Source organism: Ascaphus truei, chromosome 10 (genome assembly GCF_040206685.1).
Source record: "Ascaphus truei isolate aAscTru1 chromosome 10, aAscTru1.hap1, whole genome shotgun sequence".
Lineage (NCBI taxonomy): Eukaryota > Metazoa > Chordata > Amphibia > Anura > Ascaphidae > Ascaphus > Ascaphus truei.
In genome coordinates, this window is record NC_134492.1 from 42,063,064 (window position 1) to 42,084,664 (window position 21,601).

General features: G+C 41.2%; 1 protein-coding gene across 2 annotated transcripts in view; it reads right to left on the reverse strand.

Moving 5' to 3' along the window:
• ATF6 (activating transcription factor 6) overlaps positions 1–21,601 on the reverse strand; it is a 168,064-nt gene that overhangs the window by 43,011 nt on the left and 103,452 nt on the right. For both annotated transcript variants that reach the window (XM_075616811.1, XM_075616812.1), the window contains one exon: positions 6,695–6,779. In XM_075616811.1, the coding sequence (XP_075472926.1) occupies positions 6,695–6,779 (85 nt within the window). The remainder of the gene's footprint in view (positions 1–6,694; positions 6,780–21,601) is intronic.

The following is a 21,601-nucleotide window of genomic DNA, read 5'->3' on the forward strand; positions in this document are numbered from 1 at the left end:
CATCCAGCTTTAACTTCAACAAAAACCTTAGAAGAGAGAAGCTGATCCATCTGATCTTGGGCTAAGGCCAGTAAGAATAAAGTAAATGGAGTAATGATAAGAGTATTAATTAGTAATATTCAACATATTTAGCACTCTAGTTCTATTTTGTTTTTAATTTCACCTTAGAAATAATACTACACAATTTTTAGTGGACCGCAAAACCATTACTTCATAAGAGAGAAAAGGACAAGCAATTAAACAACTATTGCAAAACTACCTGCAAATATCTGTTAAATCGGACACTGGGAATGTGTTTTTTTTTTTTATTAAACATCAAGGATTTAAACTTTATTTTTTATTTCATTTCACTTAAATGTCCATTGTTCCTCATAGTCAGTGGTTGACAAATCACCAAAAAATCTACTCGCCACACAAAAAAATCTACTCGCCACCTAGTACCAAACGTGTGCTGCTTGGGCCAATATTTACTCGCCCGGGGGTTAAATCCACTCGCCCGGGGCGAGCAAATGTATAGGTTTGTCGAACACTGCTCATAGTTAATCAAGATGCCTCTGAAGATAATATTAGTGAAGAGTCAGTGACAATACTTGTGACGGAAAGTGCTCAGCACAATAAATTTAAGCCCGGTCCCTGGCCCCTGCCCGTCCTTCCCTGGGGCTTGTCTGGCCACCAGACCCAGACCTACCCCGTTTGAATATACCCGGTAGCCCTTTCCATATCCTGTACCTGTAATTCTTTCTTCCTGTGTGTTCTAAACTGTCCCTAAGATTAAAAATGTGATTGTGCACACTGTAAAGCATGGCCAAGGTCTCCTTACATGCAGGGCTGAGAAACTGTTTGTGTAGCCTGCATGTCCGGAGAACTGGCTGGGACTGGACGGGGAGGAGAGGTGCAGGGAACAAAGGTACAGTGGCCGGGGATCAGGACAGGGGGCCATCCGCCCAAAAAGCAGACTATTTGGCCATCCCTCCAGACATTCCGGGGCTGAACAGAGCTGGGGATATCCTGCCAGCCGGGGAAGCTGTTGCTGAGCTTCCACTGGTAGGCGCTGCTTTCATTTGCTCATGCATATTTCCCTCCCTGCCCTTTAACTTGCCTCCACCCCACCTCCAGCCCTGATTGGCCAATTCATACGAGCCCTCGCGTTCTCATTGATTCTCGTGCAGCATTGTTTGCGGCTCTGTCTACCATGATTTCCTATGGCAGGGGGGGAGCCTATGTAAGGGAAACACGATCAGAGTTCCAGGTCTCATTATAATCCTGTCGTGGAGGTGGATTAAGCGGTGTGTTCCGAGGCTGTCCCGGAGACACCGGAAAACGAGGCTCGGAGCCTAACCATGCGGGAGATTTAAAAGTGCTTCTTTGCTGCAGGACTTCGTGTTGCATGAGAAACAGAGAGCAGGTCTTTTGAGTGGGGAATTTGAAAGTGCTCAGCTGTATATTACACCAGAGAGATGGAAGCAAACCTCGGATAAGCCTTTGCAGTGGCGCCTGGCACCTAAGTAGCTAGGATTCCCCCATATTCCCTGTTTTGGTGAGTTTAAGCTCTGATTGTGATTTGTGCTGTGTTTGCTGGCTCCGACCACAATAAATACTCTTTATTGAACTGCTTTGTCCTGTCTGGTGCTTTGATCCCGTAGTTAAGTTTTAATCTCCAGTGACAATACTTATCATCAATATTAATACTTAGTCATTCATTTTCACTGCTTCTATATTTGTGAAGTGTTTCGTTTTCGCAGCAAAGTGATATAGGACAGATCAAAGCTCTGACATAAATTGCTGGATGTTTGAGTGTGTGAGTGTAATGAAAATGGTGGAAAATAATAAGTATATTAATCAAGCTGGTGCTTCAGAGGCGAATGTGGTTATCATTTGTCTTAAAATTACAATATACTGGATTTATGACAGGTCAACACCTTTCCTCGGTCAGTGCAGATCTACAGAGGTCTTAATTGGGGGGCTATCACTAAGTGAAATATATGTAGGTTAGAAGACTTCGTCAGGAGTATAGCTATACTATAGATATACTCCTGACGAAGCCAGAGACCCCACAAGGTTGGTAAAAAGCGTTGAGAAGTTCCTGAGCCAGTTGGATTAATCCTATGTTCGCGGAGCACTTTGGAGCCACGGAAAGAAGCCTGGGGAAGTGATGTCACGGAGGCGACGGTGCGACAAAGCACACCGCAAGGCTGACCGGCTGCACGCATCCCCCCTGCAGGGAGGTGTGCTACTATCTGCTACACCGACTGGCACATTGAGAAGCTCACCATATCCACATATCCTCACCATATTCCAGTGCCTGTTTTCCATTGGAATCCTTTAAGTAGGATATCCATAGAGCCAAGTTATCGCTTTATCTCTATATTGCTGTACCATCTACACTTAGTAGTTGTTTTTTTTCCATTCTCTTCCGGCCGATATGCTCCCCCTGGATTACAAGAATATGAATTACATAAACACACATACATATTCCCCATCCGGGCACCCATAGTGACATCATCGGGCTATCATCAGCGCAAAGGAACGCAGTCACTGGGAGGTAAAGAGCACCTAATGTGCAGCTGGAGGCCACAATGCTTTTATTGAGCTCCCTAAAGACCATCAATGACCAGCAGCACAGGAAGACACCGACACCAGACAGTGGAGGAGTCCCCCATTTGCTGCATTTGGACGTTTTGCAGATCCAGCTTCCTAATCAATGCTTGTAGTGCTTAATTTTATATACATATTTTTATTACTTGACATTAAAAACAAAATATTATTTGGTGCACCTTGTAATTGCGCTTTTTTTCTATGACATTTCTCTTTGAGGTGACACAGAAGTTCCCTCGACAAAGAAGCTGCGGCCAGACACCAGGAAATTTCTAAAGCTGTAATCTGAGATTTAAATCACTGCGGTGCTGCAGTCAAAGGTCTCATGTAAAAAAAAAAAACATGATGGGGAGGTCTTTTTTGTGTGCAAATTGCATAGGAACTATATGAACGCTATTGATTTATTACCTCTTCCTGTTACACTACAAGAACAAAAGAAGCATCCAAATGCGAGAATCTGACCTTTCATATATCTTTGTAAGATATACTCTTTGGACTCTACTTATCTGTTTCTCAACTGCAAAACTGTGGCGACAACAGCGCATCAGAATCCCCGTGGTTCTAATTGTAATGTTTTTCCTCAACTCTGGTTCCATTTTTGTTTCCAGTTTTGCAAAAAACACGTATCCTGTTTGTGATGTTTCACCAATAAGAAAAAACCTGAGGAAAGAGCCAGGGACCCTGAAACGCCATTCGCTGTAGAAATGTTGTCTCTATTCACTTTTTTTCTGATTATGCTGTGTTTGTATTATTATTGGATTTAAATTAACCCATTTTGCATAAATTTACTTGTTGATTTAACTTTTTTGAGTGCCGGTTCAGCACACTTTTTTGTACCAATAAAAAAAAAACCATCTGCTTTGCAAGAAGAAGGTGTTCCGTCTCCTTTTTACAGGCCACACATTTCCCAGTCCAAGTGTTGTTTATTGGTTTGTTGAAGGGAGCCGGACAGAGACAAGACACCCACAAGACAACTTCTCACACAGGTTCGCCCAAGACTTACCCAAACAGCAAGCAGTGTTTAAGCTGCAAATGTCAAGACTCCGGTTATTAACATGCCACTGGGTTTAATGTGTTACTTCTGGCTTCCTCACTTTCCAGAGGATATAAAGCTGCCAGCAGTCCCACCTTGATGCAGTGCAAGAATTGACAATGAGCACCAGTGTCAAATGTATGAAAGATTTTACACATTTGATCTCTCCGGTTAGTGCCACCTCAGTCCTGGTGGACTTCGAGATTTCAAGAAAGAGCAAAATAACAGGTACAATATCTTACATATGTAATAACAGTAATTTACCAAGTAACTAATCCCCATAGTGCCCCTAACTCCTCATACAACAATGTGATGTATGAGAGAAACTGATGCATTTTCATACACTAATTCATAAAGACGCAACAAGAGAGGACTTTATAACTCATGGTACACAGACATCCCTATGTCAAGGAGTCTGGCTGCTTCATGCAAAAGACTGCCATGATACAAGAAAGTCCACCAACGATCTCCATTACTATCTGGTATTTCACAGGGTAGAGCAGCCTCCTCCACTACAGGTATACAGGTACATGCTGATTACTGTATGTAGGTATATACTGTAGCAGATGCGTAGAGCCAGGTATTATCCATATAGGGATGTAGCATCCAAGTTGCCTGAGAGTATACGGCCACAATAGAAGCCTTGCAGTTAGGGCATTAATATGTTAGGTACAGGAAGATAACAAGGTATGATATAGTGCATATTTTAAGTGACCATGGCTCTCTCTATCATCCTATACCTCAGCATGCAAGCTTTTCAGAAAACAGATCAATCTTGCTTGTAACCTTGTACTATGCACAGTAAAGTCTACATGGGCTGTACTATGTGGAAGTATGATTTTATTGTTATACATACTATATCACTGCAGCTCCTTGCAGACGTAGCCCACTGGACATATATGAACAACAAGAAAATATAACAAAGCATGTATAACAATGGCAATCTGCTATGCTGGATGTCGATCAACATATCACAGAGAGGGACCTCATCCCAGCAATGTCAGGATAGCATCTTGCTTTCCAAAAGCATCTACTGTACATTAAGGCAACTAGAAGGTAGAGGTGCTCCTCTCATTAAAACAATTCGGGTTCTATGGTATGGTTCAACCTGCATCTCTCCAGCTGTTACATAACCTCGCATTACTAAGGCCATGTGCAGGATAGAGCCACTGGAACCACAAATCTTTATATACAACCTCATAAGTCCCATCCTATCAAAATGTATGATACTAAAAAGTAAGTTTTATCAAGATAATCTGACTTGTTGAAGCATGTGGCTCAACTTGTGGCCTGAAACCCAAGCAAATAAATTGCCATTGGTTATGGCTGTGGTCTTGAATCTAGATCTGTAGATTTACAATACTGAGAATCTGCGAATCCTGTGAATGAGACACATGACCTTGCAGCAACCTTCACATCCTGCTTTCCCTTTCTAGCTTCAAAGAGGTTGAGAATTCACCATGCGTTCCTCTCACACACCTGTATATATGTTGGCTCAGCTCCAGCCAACATGTGGCTTTTTTTAATGTATGTATATAGCATTAATTTTACACCTGTCATTTACAAGATACAGCTGGGTGAGTGTTTTCCCAAAGACTTACAAATCTCCAGTGGATCAAAAGTTAAAGTTATGAAACATCAGAGGTCCTTTGACCGTGTCTGATCTGAAATGCACTGCTGAATGTAAAAGAGCACAAAGATATCACAAACGTAGTGTATTAGGCTATAATCAGACCTGGTGGACCAACCGACCATAAAGAGGTTTTCACATAGGATGTCGATTACTACATCACACTTCCACATTGCATATACCATTTCTATTGGTTCAGTATAGATCTACAGACAGCTGGTGTAATGTTGGCACAGAACATCAATAATATTAGTTATTTTGAGAGTGATCAAGAAATTGATGTAAATACATACAGTAAACAAGAAGCATTTGAAACCATATTGTGTTCTGCATCTAATTACAGAGTATTGACCGCCCATCCTTATGTGCAACAGTGCAGTCTAAGGCCGCGCTTATAGTGCCGGCGACGCCACGCTGCGGTCGCTGGAAAAATCTAATTGACTTGAATTCCAGCGATCGCGACCAAGCCATCGTGTCGCTTCTACCATAAGCGCACGCGACGGCGGCAATACATTTGTTTTGCCGCGCCGTCGCAGACACTATAAGCGCAGCCTAATGGTTAAGGGTATATGACATCTGTATTTTTGTTTTACTGTTGCTCATTTTATGTGTGTATTAGGCATTTCTATTTTAGCATGTGCGTTCACTGGTGAAGGGGAATATGAAGCAGAGACAAGGAGAAGCAGAAGCTATAAAGACCCCCCCCTCCCCCAGATAAAAAAAAGAAATGAAGACAAGGAGAAGCAGAACATTAAATTGTGTTTTTTATGTAACACCGCAAGCAAACAAAGAAAAAGAGTTTAGTGCAGGGGCGGCCAACTGCAGTCCTCAAGGGCCACCAACAGGCCAAGTATTGGGGATATCCCTGCTTCAGCACATTCTGACTGAGCCACCTATGCTGAAGCAGGGATATCCTTAAACCTTGACCTTTTGGTGGCTCTTGAAGACAGAAGTTGGCCACCCCTGGTCTAGTGGTGTATGTAAGGGCGGTGTTCAAATCAGCAACATGAACAAGTGGGTTAGGACATGTACCATAAGGCAGAAGAGAAATGATTCCCCCTATTACTATACACAAGCTTCAGACTAAGCTATGTAAAATATTAAAAAGCTCACGTTTAACAGTAGAATAGACAATAGAAATATTTCGACCAAAATGGCAAAACATGCATCAAGCCACTTCCATATAAAACTAAATATAGTCAGTTCAAGGTTTGATATGCCTTTGTATCTGTCGGTGTACAAGGTACAGTACACTTGCCAGTGTGCACCGGTATATTTATACTTACTGCTGCACTGGTAATGCAGGACTAATGTAATATGTATAGAAGAGATTGCAGGCCACAATTTTTGCATGACCAGGTTTGTACCACCACCGTCTGCTGCACTTGCCAGCTGAATGGGAACATATGAGATATAAAGGTTGGCTTAGCACTTACCGTTGACATTCGTTGATGGTAGAATTATAGACATTTTTGGCCTCGTGGTCTTATTTCTGTTGGTGGCTGGTAACAAAAGATGATCCTGAAAAGAAAAGATTGGACAATGTAAGACAAGCTGACGATCCTCACTACAGATGTTGAATGTCTTCAAATGTGCTTTGTGAATTTCCCGTCCATTTTGAATTTTTTGCGAAAGATCTCAGCGCTCAAACTTTTTCCTAAATTTGCATGCATTGGCAGTAAATAAAGGGTCATGTGATGTGAATTTAAGGTTATGTGACCTGCAAATTAACTTTCAATGTTTGGCTAATTTTTGGGGAGGAAGTTTGAAAAACGTGGCCTCCTTTGTGAACTTCAGCTAAAATTTTGAACATCTCTAATCCCCACTAGGTTATAAAAAAAACTTTTTAATCCTCGAGGTCCGTAACATGCCTACAAGTGGATAAAGAGAATTGGTATTAATATGCCCCCTTGTACTAGATCACTATACTTCATTATCTCTCTTAGTGCAAAAGAATACACATGGTGGAAATGTTGAATGGAAGGATAGTTTTACTATAAAACAAGATCATTACTTGTAAAGTAGTGTCCGGAACGGTAAACCTATTCATCACATTGGTTTTATACCCCCGGTTGTATGGTTAGTTCCTGTTGCTTTGTGTCAGCAGGTAAGGGATTGTGTGGATATCAATGGTCTTTCACCATCTTCTGGAATGACTATCACTGTTTGACCACTCTGACCACACAGAAAAAGAACAATGTAATATAAAGAAATGCTAAAAACTTTCCTCAAGGAAGACCAAAGCCATTATTGGGGCTCACTGGATTAAAATCTATTATCCCCAAGACAAAGGAACCATAGAGGTTAGATATGTATAATTATATTCTGTAATTTGCAAATGTAAATGATATTCTTTTAAAAAGGTGAGGAGATGGGTAAAATGTCCACACCAAAAATAACAATAATCTCAAATCATAAAGGGCTTTACTTATCAAGCTCCGGAAATGTGTGCACCATATCAAATATCTCCTATTCTACCCATTGACCTGTGATTGAAGGAACCTGTTAACTTATTTAACTTATTTAATACAAATCTGATGTGCTGATAACGCGGTGAATTAGCTGTTCCTTATTGAATAAGGCCATTTACTGTATGGTGCTCAACTCCTTCAAAACACTTCTGTCCCTTTGCTCCCAGTGAAGTAAGGTACAGCGCCCCCCCCCCCACACACATCCCCCCATTACAGCATCCCTCATATCACTTTGCCCATGTTACAGCACCCCTCATGTCACAAACCCATGTTACAGCACCCCCTCATGTCACTCTGCCCCACCATGTTACAGCACCCCCTCATATCACTCTGCCCCACCATGTTACAGCACCCCCTCATGTCACTACTTCCCCATTACAGCACAACCTTATGTCACTCTGCCCATGTTACAGCACCCCCTCATGTCACAAACCCATGTTACAGCACCCCCTCATGTCACTACTCCCCCATTACAGCACCCCCTCATGTCACTACTCCCCCATTACAACACCCCTCATGTCACTCTGCCCATGTCACAACACCCCTCATGTCACTCTGCCTCCCCATGTTACAGCACCCCCTCATGTCACAAACCCATGTTACAGCACCCCTCATATCACTCTGCCCCACCATGTAACAGCACCCCCTCATGTCACTACTCCCCCATTACAGCACCTCTCATGTCACTACTCCCCCATTACAGCACCCCTCATGTCACTACTCCCCCATTACAGCACCCCTCATGTCACTCTGCCCATGTCACAGCACCCCTCATGTCACTGCCCCTCCATTACAGCACCCCCTCATGTCACTCTGCCCCCCATGTTACAGCACCCCTCATGTCACTCTGCCCCCCATGTCACAGCACCCCTCATGTCACTCTGCCCGTGTTACAGCACCCCTCATGTCACTCTGCCCCTCATGTCACAGCCCCCCATGTTACAGCACCCCCTCATGTCACTCTGCCCATGTTACATCACCCCCTCATGTCACTCTGCCCCCCGTGTTACAGCACCCCTCATGTCACTCTGCCCCCATGTTACAGCACCCCTCATATCACTCTGCCCCCCGTATTACAGCACCCCTCATATCACTCTGCCCCCATGTTACAGCACCCCTCATATCACTCTGCCCCCATGTTACAGCACCCTCATGTCACTCTGCCCAGGTTACAGCATCCCCTCATGTCACTCTGCCCATGTTACAGCACCCCCTCATGTCACTCTGCCCATGTTACAGCACCCTTCATGTTACTCTGCCTCACCAAGTTACAGCACCTGCTGATGTCAACCCCGATGTTACTCTTTGCCCCCCACCCCCTCATGCCACTCTGTCTCTCCCTAATTATTTACTGCTTTGAGCAGCGATAATTATTTTTGACGGCTATTTGGACCTTGACTGCCCCATCTGTAGACAACTATTAGTGGAAAAAAAATGGACACATATGTAGCAATTGGATTATCATCCGAGCACCTCACAGTGCAATCTACTGTCGTTAGGCGGCAAAAAACAACAACTTACACCCACCTGTACGGGAGTAGGAGCATACGATTACTACAGCTTTCATTAGGGACCCAAACCACAAGGTGTGTAAAATAACGCCATATTCAGGCTTGATGTGTAACGCAGTTTTAAAAAAATGCACACTGGTGAAAATCCTTATAGAGTCCCTGTTAAAATCAGTTGACGGCTATATTTAATCAGAAACAAGTACTTGAGGGTTTCACAGATGCATACAAAGGCAGTTTGTATGCAAAGGATGTTTTCTGAAAGCACTCGCGGCACTATCCCTGCAAGAGTGAATGGTTTACATGAGCTTCTACCACCTCATTCAGTTTTACAGCTACTTCTCCAGGAGAATGTGTTCACTTCTGAGAAAAGTCACGTTTGAAAGTTTGTTTTGTTTTGCGTGGTATTGGAAACAGGAGTTTTTGCATATTATAGCTGCTTGCACTGCTTTGGCGCAACATACAGTATGATGAACAAATCATCAGACACCAAAATACTTAGCACGCTACTCAATAACCCCTTCACTGCCACACGAGGCATGCATAGCATTGCGACCAGAATATGTCTTGATGGTTTAATACTTACACCACCTGTGCCTATGTCTAAATACAGTGGTTGACAACAAGAAGTGATCTGTTTGTGTAGTAACAATCTTCACTGCCTTTACGTCTTTAAATATTTTGTAACTATTAAAATTTATGTGGAATAAAAAAAATAAATAACTAAAATAAAGTCAATGCAAAATATGTCCCTGTAAGCAGTTTGATCCAAAATGATTGATAAACTGGGCTATCTAACTTTGTATCTGCCTCAAATCACTATGCAAGACATATGCATTTTACCCACTGCAGGTGCAAATGCCTATAAGAACAATCCCACTGGTGGGGAACGAGAGGGTTTCTTTCCTTGCCTTATGAACATAAAATAACCAGAACTATAAACCTGTACTGTAAATACGCTTGTATTTCCTGGATTCACACAGGCTTTATTTAGTTGGAGCTGGGATGGAGAAGCAGCAATGTGTATAAATATTTCCAAGCAACAGCTGGCCCCTGATCCTGCCAAGCCTGGCATTCTACGGGCTGTCAGTACAAGAAGAGGACTCCATAATGACAGCACTGGCCGGGGTGCCGGAAAAATATCCTTAGATGGGGGACAAAACAAAACATGTTGCCTTAACACTTATTTCCTTTTGATTAATAAGCTCTTCAAGTACAGTTGAAACAAGGTCAGATGAGATATATCCCAAAAAAATCTGTCCACGTGTAGACGTTTGTTTCCAGGGTTTGAAGTAGCACTACGAGCCATTTTTTTTTAAAAATCCACATCGTCCGGGAAGTGACAGTCTTCTGTTTTTGAAATCAAGGACTTTAACTTTATAGCCACAGCTTTTATTGGTTTATACATTGAAATAAAAATGTTGACTGCCAACTTATTCAAAATGCAATAAAAACTAAATCAATATTATGATGCAGGCAACCTTTTTCCTCTAACAATCATTCCACCCGCCCCTCTAAAATCCCTAATGATGAAGGGGTTCTCTCTACATATAAAATTCACAAGTGTCCAATCTGTCTTCCCCACTCTCTGTCCTCAGAACCTTGTTGCTACCTGGACGTTCTACATTGATGAAACCCTCCACAGAAGTCCCTACTCTCCCATAACTGTGTTATGTTTATTCCATGGACCATGAAAGGCTTATAAATTACAGGTGCACTTCAAAACTTACAATTTTAAACTTTAATCACTATTGAATTCTACACTACAGGCAATATTTGTTTAACTTGCAGGCAGTTCTAATTAATATTTGGTGTGGCTTCTCTAGCAAACCCTTGTGACCTGTTTTTCGGTGCTTGGTATCTCTAGAATCTATAAAAGCATAAAGTTACTAGACGCAGGGTTTAATAAAAAGTGTGGAGCTGACATTTTTAAAAGGTATAAGCAAATCTTTTTTGATTTAAGCAATAAAGATTGCTGCCCTCTAATCTAAATCTACTGCGCACAAACGCTTGAACATTAATAAAATTGCCTAAATGATTTAAGGGCAGCCTTAGACTGAGGTCTTGGAATACAGGAAATAAACCCATGGGAGAAACAGAGTAACAAATAACATGATTTTTACATGAAAAGATTAGTATTAAATAGAATCACACACAAAATATTATGATGTTGCATGTGGTGGTTTCCATGATATTGGGGCTTTCAAATAATAACTCAGCCCTACACAAACTGATCCATGGGCAGTTTTTAGGTAGAATAGGTGCAACAGTGTTTTCAAAGCATTATTCCAGACACGCTCTGTAAATTCTTGACAGAGGTATATCAATAAGCAACAATAGAAAAAGACTGGAACGAGCACTGCAAGGAATCCGGACTGGAGGCAGGGTTAAAATGAAGGCACATTTATTTCAGGCATGATGCCTCAAGATAAGAAACAGCAGGCTCCTCTGACGCGTTTCTTGCCGACGGGCACTTTATCAAAGAGTTTTGATAAACTCCCCTTCATGTTGCTTCAACAATTTTTTTCATTTCATCTTGGTCTTTTAATCTGTCTTGGAATCCAGTCGAGTACCATCTTTGTCCAACGATAGTCATTTCTTCTTGCGATATGTGCGGCCCAATACCATTTTAATTTCTTCCTCCTTGTGATGTTGTTGCAGAATTGTATTTCTTTTCGAACCTGATCATTCTTTTTCTGTCTCTTTGGGCAATACCCAGCATACATCTCTCCATATTTCTCTGTGTTGTTTAAAGCATCTGAATTATCTTTGAATTTAGGGTCCAAGTTTCACATGCATACAGGAACACAAGCAACACACTGGTCGGAAACTTTCTTCTTGAGGCGCAGTGGAAGGTTCCCTTGAAATATTGTCTTATTTCTTCCAAATGTGCTCCATCCAATCTTTATTCTCCTATTGTTTTCATAAAAAAAGGTTCACATTCATTGCTATTTGCAGGCCAAGGTAGTCTTCTGCTTCTTCTAGTTCTATTCCATTTATTTCCATTTTTGTAGACTTGGCACATTTGTTGAACATCACTTTGGTCTTGCTGAGGAAGTGACGTTATCACAAAACGCGTAGGATCAGAGGTCACGGCACCTTTGGAGGAAGCTGGATATGTGTTGCGTTTTGGACCATCCCCACAGGAAGTGATGTTATCACGAGAGAGGTTTCATTGCATTCATCTGTGCATCTCCGTATCATCTCTGGGACCTCCCTGGATATCAGAGGGAGCTTGTGGCATTTCCCCACCGACCCGAGTATACACGGAAGACTCACTCTGCTTCAGTAATCTGCCACTGTTTGGTGTTCCACGCCCATTGTATTCGGTCCTGTTGTAAGTAGGGTTTTGGGGTTTAACCCCTTGACGATCCACTGGAACAGGCTCCTCTGTGTTTTATAATAAATTAGTTTATATTTTCAGCTTCTGTGTTATATGTTTAATGTTGTTTGTCCGTTCTGTCTCTATGTAGTTTGTGTCAATATGCAGTTTACACTATGATTTCTTCTTTTGCATTTGTTCACATGTCACAGACCAATCGAATGGAGTCTCATCATTGATTTGGACTTACTGGACTTCCACCTAATTTGGATCCATTGGACACAATCATTTATTGTTGTGGGCGCTGGTTTGTATTTGTTTTTCTTGCTGAGAGTCAAACAAAGGCCAACTTTCTTATTTGCTTGGGCAAGTTCTCCAATTTGTTGCTTGTCATCTGCAAATCGTAGGTGACTCAAATATTCACTTTTGATTTTGAATCTTTTTTCTTTCCAATCTAATGTCTTGAACAATTCTTTAAGTGTTGCAGTAAAAAGTTTTAGTGACATGGTATCTCCCTGCCGCACTCCCTTGCTGATCCTTATCTTGCCTGTATCTTCATGTAATCGAATGGTTGATGTGGCATTCTCGTAAATGTTCTTTATAATATCTATGTACTGTATGCTTCTTCAACATTGACTTCTTAATGCCTCTAAGACCACTGAGGTGTAGACAGAATCAAATTATTTTTGTAGGAGCCCTAAGCCGAGTGGTAGATCGTATTGATGACTTCTGGAAATCACTTTTTGTATGACTTGATGTGGTCCCTTGTGTTGTATCCACTACGAAATCCTGTTTGTTCTCTTGGCTGGGCCAAGTGTAGGGTCTGTTGTAGCTGATTAGTGAGTATCTTCGTAAAAAAAACTGGTTGGTTGGAATTAGACTGATTTGTCTGTAGTTGTTGTGAATAAGGGTCATTATGGCATTACTCCATTGATCTGGAAATTTCCTGTTCTTCAAGTAGCATGTAAAGAGTTCTGCAAGGATTGTTTCAATTGCTTCCCCAGCTTCTTTCAATATTTCAGTTGTAATTTCATCTTCCTCGACAGCCTTCCCATTTATCATGGATTTTATGGCTTTTGCCGCTTCTTCTGGAAGGACGCAGGGTACATCATTAGTGGTTTCTTCTCGCTTGTCCTCTGGTGGATTATGCCCTGCGTTATCTGTGTCCAAGAACAATTTCATGTAAGTCCGGAATTCTTTATGATCCATCGTCTTGTTTAAGTGCAATGATTTGCTTCTTCCCAACCATAAGCCGCTGCTTTGTCTTCTTTAAGCTTTTGTTATCTTCAATAGTCTTCTTCACCATACCAGTGTTACATGTTCTGACATCTTCAGATATACATTTGCGAATTGTCTTGCGCAGCCCTGCATATTTAATTCTTATTCTTGCTTCTTGGGATTGTTTTATTTCTTGTCATCTCATTGTTTTGTCTCCACAGATATTTTCTTATCCTCTTTTTTGTTAGCGATTCCTCCATATTTTTCTGCACTTCTCACGCCAATCTTCATAAATTCTTCAGCATCGTTTGTTTAAGTGTGAAGCAACTTTTTAGTAAAAAAATTCTCTGCCGTTATTCTTGAGGTTGTTGATGTTGATCGTTTTAGCATTTTAAAATAGTTTTCATCTTTTAAACTTCACATTCAGATGTAATCTGCAGCACACCAACTTGTGAACCACCCCTTGTGTCAAAACTGTTAAGGACTGTACAGTCTTCAATCATGTGTTTCTTGTTCGGATATAGTCAATTTTATTCTTGCCTCCATTTGGTCTATTCCATGCCCATTTTCTATTTGGATTCTTCTTGAAGAATGAATTCATGATGTAGAAGTTCCCATTCTGCAAATTCTGTCGCAACGTTTATTTCTCTTACCGTAACCATTCTTACCAACTGATGCTTCATCTTTCTGATGGGCATCAATCTCTGCATTGAAATCTCCCATAACTATCTTGGTGACAATTTCCTCTGTTGTTAAATTGGTTGATTTGATGTCTTCCACATCATTGTCCATGTGACTTAATGTTGGAGCATACACTTGGATTATTTGAAGTCTATATCGCTTTTTCAACTAAATTATGACTCTGGTTGATCTTTCTGGTGAGCTTTCATACTCCACTATGCTGTTTCTCCATCTCGTTAATGATGAAGCCTACTCCACTGATTCTTCCAATATCTGCAACTCTGGAATTGAATAGGTGTCCGCTTTATAGTTCAATGATGGTTTCATCATTTCTTCTAACTTCACTAAAACCAACAATATCCCATTTAATCTTTTCAAGTTAGTCTTGCAGTTCTTGCAATGCTGCTTCACTGGAGAGAGTCCGGCCATTGTAGGTAGCCAGGTTCAGGTTTGAATGACAGCTTTGTTTAACCTCCTGGGATTCTTAGCACCCTCTGCCTTCATGCCTTCTTCCCGAAACACTGTCAAGCCGAGGGACATTCCAGCCTCTGGAGAATGAGGGCCATAACTTTCTGGTGTGTTCCATACATGCCATGCCGGCCTCATATGTTGGCAACTACATGTCCCACTTTAGCTGGGTATACTGTTAAAGCTTTCATAGTATGATTAAACCTACCAGCACAAGTGCCACTATACATCTTCCCAAACACCCATTGCTGCCTTCCCGTCACTTTGAGGCAGGGAAATAAGGAGTTGAGGGAGATATTGGACACAATTTGCAAGTGGTTGACTATTCAGCAACAATCAAATGTACACTATTAACTTTGATACATTTGATATCAAAGTCAAAATAGAAACCGTTTGCATATTTGCAGGGTAAAATCAATTGTGTGGTGGCTACTTTTGCTTTGTGCTTTACCCCCACAAATAGAGGCACGTCACAAAATGTATCAAAACAATAAAAAGTAAACGTAATTCAGTCACTTTCTGTATATACTATTAGAAGTATTCCCATTGTGTTAAATATGTGCATGCATACAATATTGAACCTTTTTATGTACGGATGAATAAGTCCGAGATAAAGAATGTAGTTACCCGAAATTCAATTTTACTTTCAAAGTTTGATGACCTACCATTCTGTAGCATTTGGTACAAAAGCTGAAATACATTATGTTTAACCAAATCGATGGGAGAATATATAAGGAAAGGGGAAAAGGGAATGGACTGGGCGCTTCTAAAAGTGAATGTGAAAACAGTGTTAAGAAATAAATTAAACAAAATGTGAATAAACTTCAAAAAATGAGAAATACCCTTCACCAACCAGTGGTAAAATTAGTATTAAATATACAAAGTGAAGTTAGCTGCTCAACATCCTCAGATAGGACTGTTCTGAGTCCCAAGGTGTACGATTTCTTTTCTGGGGGAGGAGGAGCGCTGGTGTGCTCAGTGGTATATGTAAATAAAATAAAAGCATATATAGTGCAGGAGGTTGATACTGGTTATATATCATTCTGTAAGCTTTAAGTAGTTGCACTCACAAAACTTCTTGTAATAATAAGTATGTCAGAGATTCTTCTCTCCCTGACTGGAGCCCTTGTGATGAATAAATGCAATAGGTCTCAGGATACCCCTCAGTTTATGTATAAGGTCGACATGAAAAAGAAAAAAGCCACAATAGTGCATACTATTTGACCAAATATATTCAGTGTAATATATCAAGAGCAGTTACACTCACATTTCCAATAAATTAAACAGGTGTTGGAGAGAACCGCCGAACATAGAAGGACCCCGTCGGTATACAGCTTCTTCGCGTCTCACCCTCTGATTTCAGCATGCGTCACTTCCGTGGCAGCGTCACAGGTAAGGGCGGAAGCGCGTCCTGCCTCAGAGATCAACTCCGATTGCCAGTCCTTCAGCCCTCCGGTTCTCCAGCACGCTAACTCAACGCTGGTGCTTCGTCAGGATTGTAGATTGAACATATTTGAGATATTTAACATGCAAATACTCATGGTCAAATAATTTTAATCTGCTGAGCAAGATCTTCTAACGCACTATCCAAAGCAGACAGTACGTGTTCAGGATAATAAACTATTTACACTATTTCTAGCAGGATATATATATATATATAAAATATATATACAGATTAATAAAATCATTATTTTTCTAGAATTTAAAGCCCTCTTAGTGCCAGACTTCTTCCATTCGAATATATATATATATATATATATATATATATATATATATATATATTCATGTAGAGGTATCAGTACCGTGTTAGCCGAGCTTCAATAATCAAAAAATAAATAGACGATACCGTTCTGTGGCTAACTAAATGCTTTTATTTGTGCAAGCTTTCGAGATACACTGATCTCTTCTTCCAAGAGACACTGTTTTTAAGTATACCTTTTGCTTGCTTCATTCATTGTAACATCGCCAGAAGAAGAGATCAGTGTATCTCGAAAGCTCGCACAAATAAAAGCATTTCGTTAGCCACAGAACGGTATCGTCTATTTATTTTTTGATTATATATATATATATATATATATATATATTTATATATGAGAAAAAAAAGGGGAAAAAAAGAAAGAAAAAGCACCCGATACTTGTGTAAAATCAGATAATAAAGGGTTTTAATTTGCCATGAACAGATGACTGCCAACTCACACTTTGTCAAATAAAATCAAGCAATTTATGGGACAAGCCCATGCACCACGCCGACGACCAAATTTCACAGCTGTCCTCCGTCTGCATACAGATACTGCCGCTGTAATTCAGCTCTGCTGTGGGATATGCTGCCAGTATAACCTTTCTCTTTCACCTCAGTTCGAAAAGTAGGTACCTCTGGCTGCATTCAATCTTCCACCGATCGTATTGCAGGATACTCCTGGACTGACGTCTCTGCTCTGGAGCCTGGGCCCAAGATTAAAGCTGCCCAGGACTACAATTTCATTTTTTAAGGATTTGTATGGACATTCTATATTTTTATTGTCAACATTGAAAAAGAGACTTACACACATTTTTTATAGGCATATTTTTCTTTTATATTGTTTTTGTTGCCAACCCACATTTTTTATATATTTTTCATTTTTTCATATTTTTATTCATATTTTCATTTTTTGTAACTTGCAATTTACTTAGTATCCTGCCACTATACTATATATTGTTAGACATCTGTGCTGGGTGCATCGTTCTACAGTGTGGGATTTGTTTTGCAAGGATACAGGTGTGTGCTAATAGGGGCGCTGTTAATTATTTTCTGTTCCTAATATATTTATATATATATATATATATATGCATAACAAATTGCTGGTAGAAGCCAAGGTTAATATGATCAGACTGCAATAAGGTTCGTGAAAGAGGTCCATGCAGAACAGTTATAAAAGACAAGGCTTGCGTGCCAGCATTCTCTCAAACCAGCTTCCCAGCCATTTCAAGCTAATCAGCTGCTTTTTAAATCACAAACAGCTGTTGCGGTTGACTGCATTTGCTTTGAAGATTCAACTCCCCCTTGGAATACTCAGCTGGGTTGTGTCAGTTACTTCACGTAGTTGGTGCACACTGGCTCACGTTTCTTTCTTGGTCACCAATGTGTGCGAGAATGAGGATTTTTCCTCCTTCACGTCATTTCGCTCTCCCAGGGAGGGTTTAAGCTTTAATTTTGCCATTGAGTACTCATTTTAAAAAAAATTGCTAGGAAAATGGTCAAAGAATCCCGCCTGCGTCATAAAGGTTGAAAGTGCAGGCCTATGTAGGACCAAGAGGAACGAACAGCAATAATACATTTCAGTGGGTTACATTAAGGTGATTGATCTTATAAAGAAGAGAAAACAATTTATACAAGCAGAAGTGTTTTAAAATATGTTTTATATATAAAAAGTTGTGATACATTTAATGGATCAACAAGACAGTTCTTCATAGATGTAATAATCTGCACAGGACTTTTAATTATGTGTATGGTTGGCTCTTTCAAAGTCATCACAATCTACAATACTCCTGGCCAAATCAAATGGCATCCCCTAGCGATTCCATTATCTTTTTCCTTGAGAAATAATGACAATGCCATTATTTGCCAAACTACAGAATTAAAGGGGTTTTCGCTAAGCTGTGCTAAAGGATATCTGAGCTGGATCCTGTGTTAAATGCCATATACAGTAAGTCAATGGCAGTTCACTCTGGATCAAGCTCCAACACTCCTTATGATAGCATAGTGAATCAGGCGTAAGAGCTGCAATAACTGACATATTTACATTGTTGAGAAGAAATTTCTTCACAGAACATATAAGTAAAGATAGAACTTCAAGTATGATTACATTTTTTTTTAAAGGGTTCTTTTTTTATTTATTTTTTTGCTAAGAGGAACTGGTCCCTTCAGATCCATCCAAGCATGCTCAAGACACTCTCTGTGAGTCTTTATTTTTATATAAATGTATTGCCCCAAATAACAGTTGAAACAAATTCGTAGTCATGCTATGTCCCAATTAAGAAAAACTTTAATTTTGAATGTTTTCATGTAAGGTAATAACTTTGTGCATTTAATATATCAAGAAAGGACAAATATAAATAAAACAAGGCAGATTAAATCAAGTAATGGACTTCATGGTTTCCATTATGTTGTTGCCATGTTCAGTGGTCTATATCGATTGTTATTAATACTAATTAAGTTATGTAACCTAATGCCTCATACGGACGAAATAAAAAAACATTGGACAACGACCTTGATATGCACCCAGGTTCTTAATACGCAAGATGGAAATCATACACGTTGAATCAATTTTACCTTGCTACCTCTCCCTAAATGTCTTTGGAAAATCCGTGGTATCTTTTATGTACTGTGCAAGTACTGTATTAACACTGAATCCCACGTAAACCATGTGATACAATACATGGAGATGTGTTAGGATACTAGTGCAGACAATGGCACCAGTTAAAATAAGCAGAAGTTTTCGTGCTGGATTCACATGCCAAAAACAGTAGCATTTGTTTTCCTTAAATGCACATTGGCAAAGAAGAAGATACGGACCACAAACTTCTCTATAACCATGAGATTGCTCTCAACGATGCATGGCAGATATAAAGGACTGATTGAAAAGGTTGCCATTAAGATGAAGTTAGTTGATGAGAAACAGAATTGGGAATTCGTTAAGTCTCCTGTTAAAAACAAACTCTGGGAGATGTGTCTGAATAAATGGACAATTACGTCCAACAAGTCAGTTCTTGTTTGTTTCTACTTAAGACAGTCAATAAAAAAGCTTGTGCATTTTAGCACCTGTATGCTGTATGGTTTTATGATCATGGTGTCAGAGCCAGCGGGATAAACTTTTTCTATTGCACTGTAATCTTACCAGAGGTTTGTGAAAGCAAAGGGGGCTACCCATTTATTAAAAGCCTTTAAAGCTGGAGGGCCATGTAATGCATTAGTATATTATATAATTAAAAATGTATCTAAAGAGACAGCCATGGAAAGCAGAGGAGAGGGTCAGAGAGACGGAGGAGAGGGTCAGGTAGACACAGCAGAACAGGGAGTGTCAGAGAGACAAGGATAGTGCAGAGAGGGAAAGACACAAACTAGACCAGGAGTAGTCAATCTGCTTGTCAAGGTGCAGATGTAGCCAGACTTCCTGTTTCCAGAGCTGCAGGAAGAAAAGCCCTGCTGCTCCAGGGACAGTAAAACCGCAGCTGCCTGCGGGGGGTTCATTCTGCCGACAAAAGCTACTTCTGCTACATGTTTTGTGTTATTAGGCAATCTGAGTTTGATTTGTCCTTTACCTTGCAGCATGCCAAGATTATAAAATGATGCAATGTCTCTATAAAACAGGCTTTATCGACTGACACACTCTGTAGGGTAAACATTCTCACGTCACGTAATGCAGCAGATAACATAAATCTCACAGGACCACTCTGGCACTCCAACAACTTTGTTGTAAAAATGTTTTATTGGTATGATGGTAAGACATCTCAAGACAAGAACCATTTGCATCAATACATAGGAGTCAAACTACACACTGATCAAAACATCAAATCCAACTTTATCTGATATAGACCTGACAGTGTACACAGTGCTGTAAAAAGAAGTTTGCAGGTATAATGAACTCGAAAAGCTTACACTCTAATATTGGGATTCAAACTAGGTACACCAGCTTCAGAAGCACTAAACTACTCCATCTCCAACACAACAACACATAGTTAATGTGATTTTAAAGTGGGAGGCTTTATTAAAAGATTTATGGTTAGTGATGTTAAAACACACGTAAGACTGTCTCCCAATGAGTGCGTTTAAACAAACCTTTATTAGAATATCATAGAATACCTGAAGAAGGCAAGGAACCACAGTGGGCGGCAGAACGTGCCTCGAGTATTTTTCTTGCATACATTTGTTAGGCCCAGGGCATGGTTACTGCTTGCTTGCTCCCGCTTGCTCTCGCTTGCTGCTGCTTGCCACTGAGCCCCTACAGCAGCAATTAAAGCGGCTTTAGTAGGGGCTCGCGCATGCTTTCCCTTGCTTGCTGAGGCGCGCTTGAACAGAGCCGACAGTGAAATTTGAAATTCACGCGCTGACTCCGCTCACGTGACACTTCAGCAACCAATGGAAGGAGAGCAGGGAAATGTGAACGGGGTCTGGCGCCAGCGGAGTGAGTGAGTGAGTGTACCTTCTGCCCGATCCCTGTGGCTGTCAGCCTGCGGGAGATGGAGGGGGCTTGCGCTGCCGGGGGTAGAGGGTGATGTGCCTCCTTCTGCCCGATCCCTGTGGCTGTCAGCCTGCGGGAGATGGAGGGGGCTTGCGCTGCCGGGGGGGGGGGGGGAGCGGGTGATGTGCCTCCTTCTCCCCGATCCCTGTGGCTGTCAGCCTGCGGGAGATGGAGGGGGCTTGCGCTGCCGGGGGGGGAGCGGGTGATGTGCCTCCTTCTGCCCGATCCCTGTGGCTGTCAGCCTGCGGGAGATGGAGGGGGCTTGCGCTGCCGGGGGGGGGGGGGGGGGAGCGGGTGATGTGCCTCCTTCTGCCCGATCCCTGTGGCTGTCAGCCTGCGGGAGATGGAGGGGGCTTGCGCTGCCCGGGGGGGGGGGGGGGGGGAGAGCGGGTGATGTGCCTCCTTCTGCCCCGATCCTTGTTGCTGTCAGCCTGCGGGAGATGGAGGGGGCTTGCGC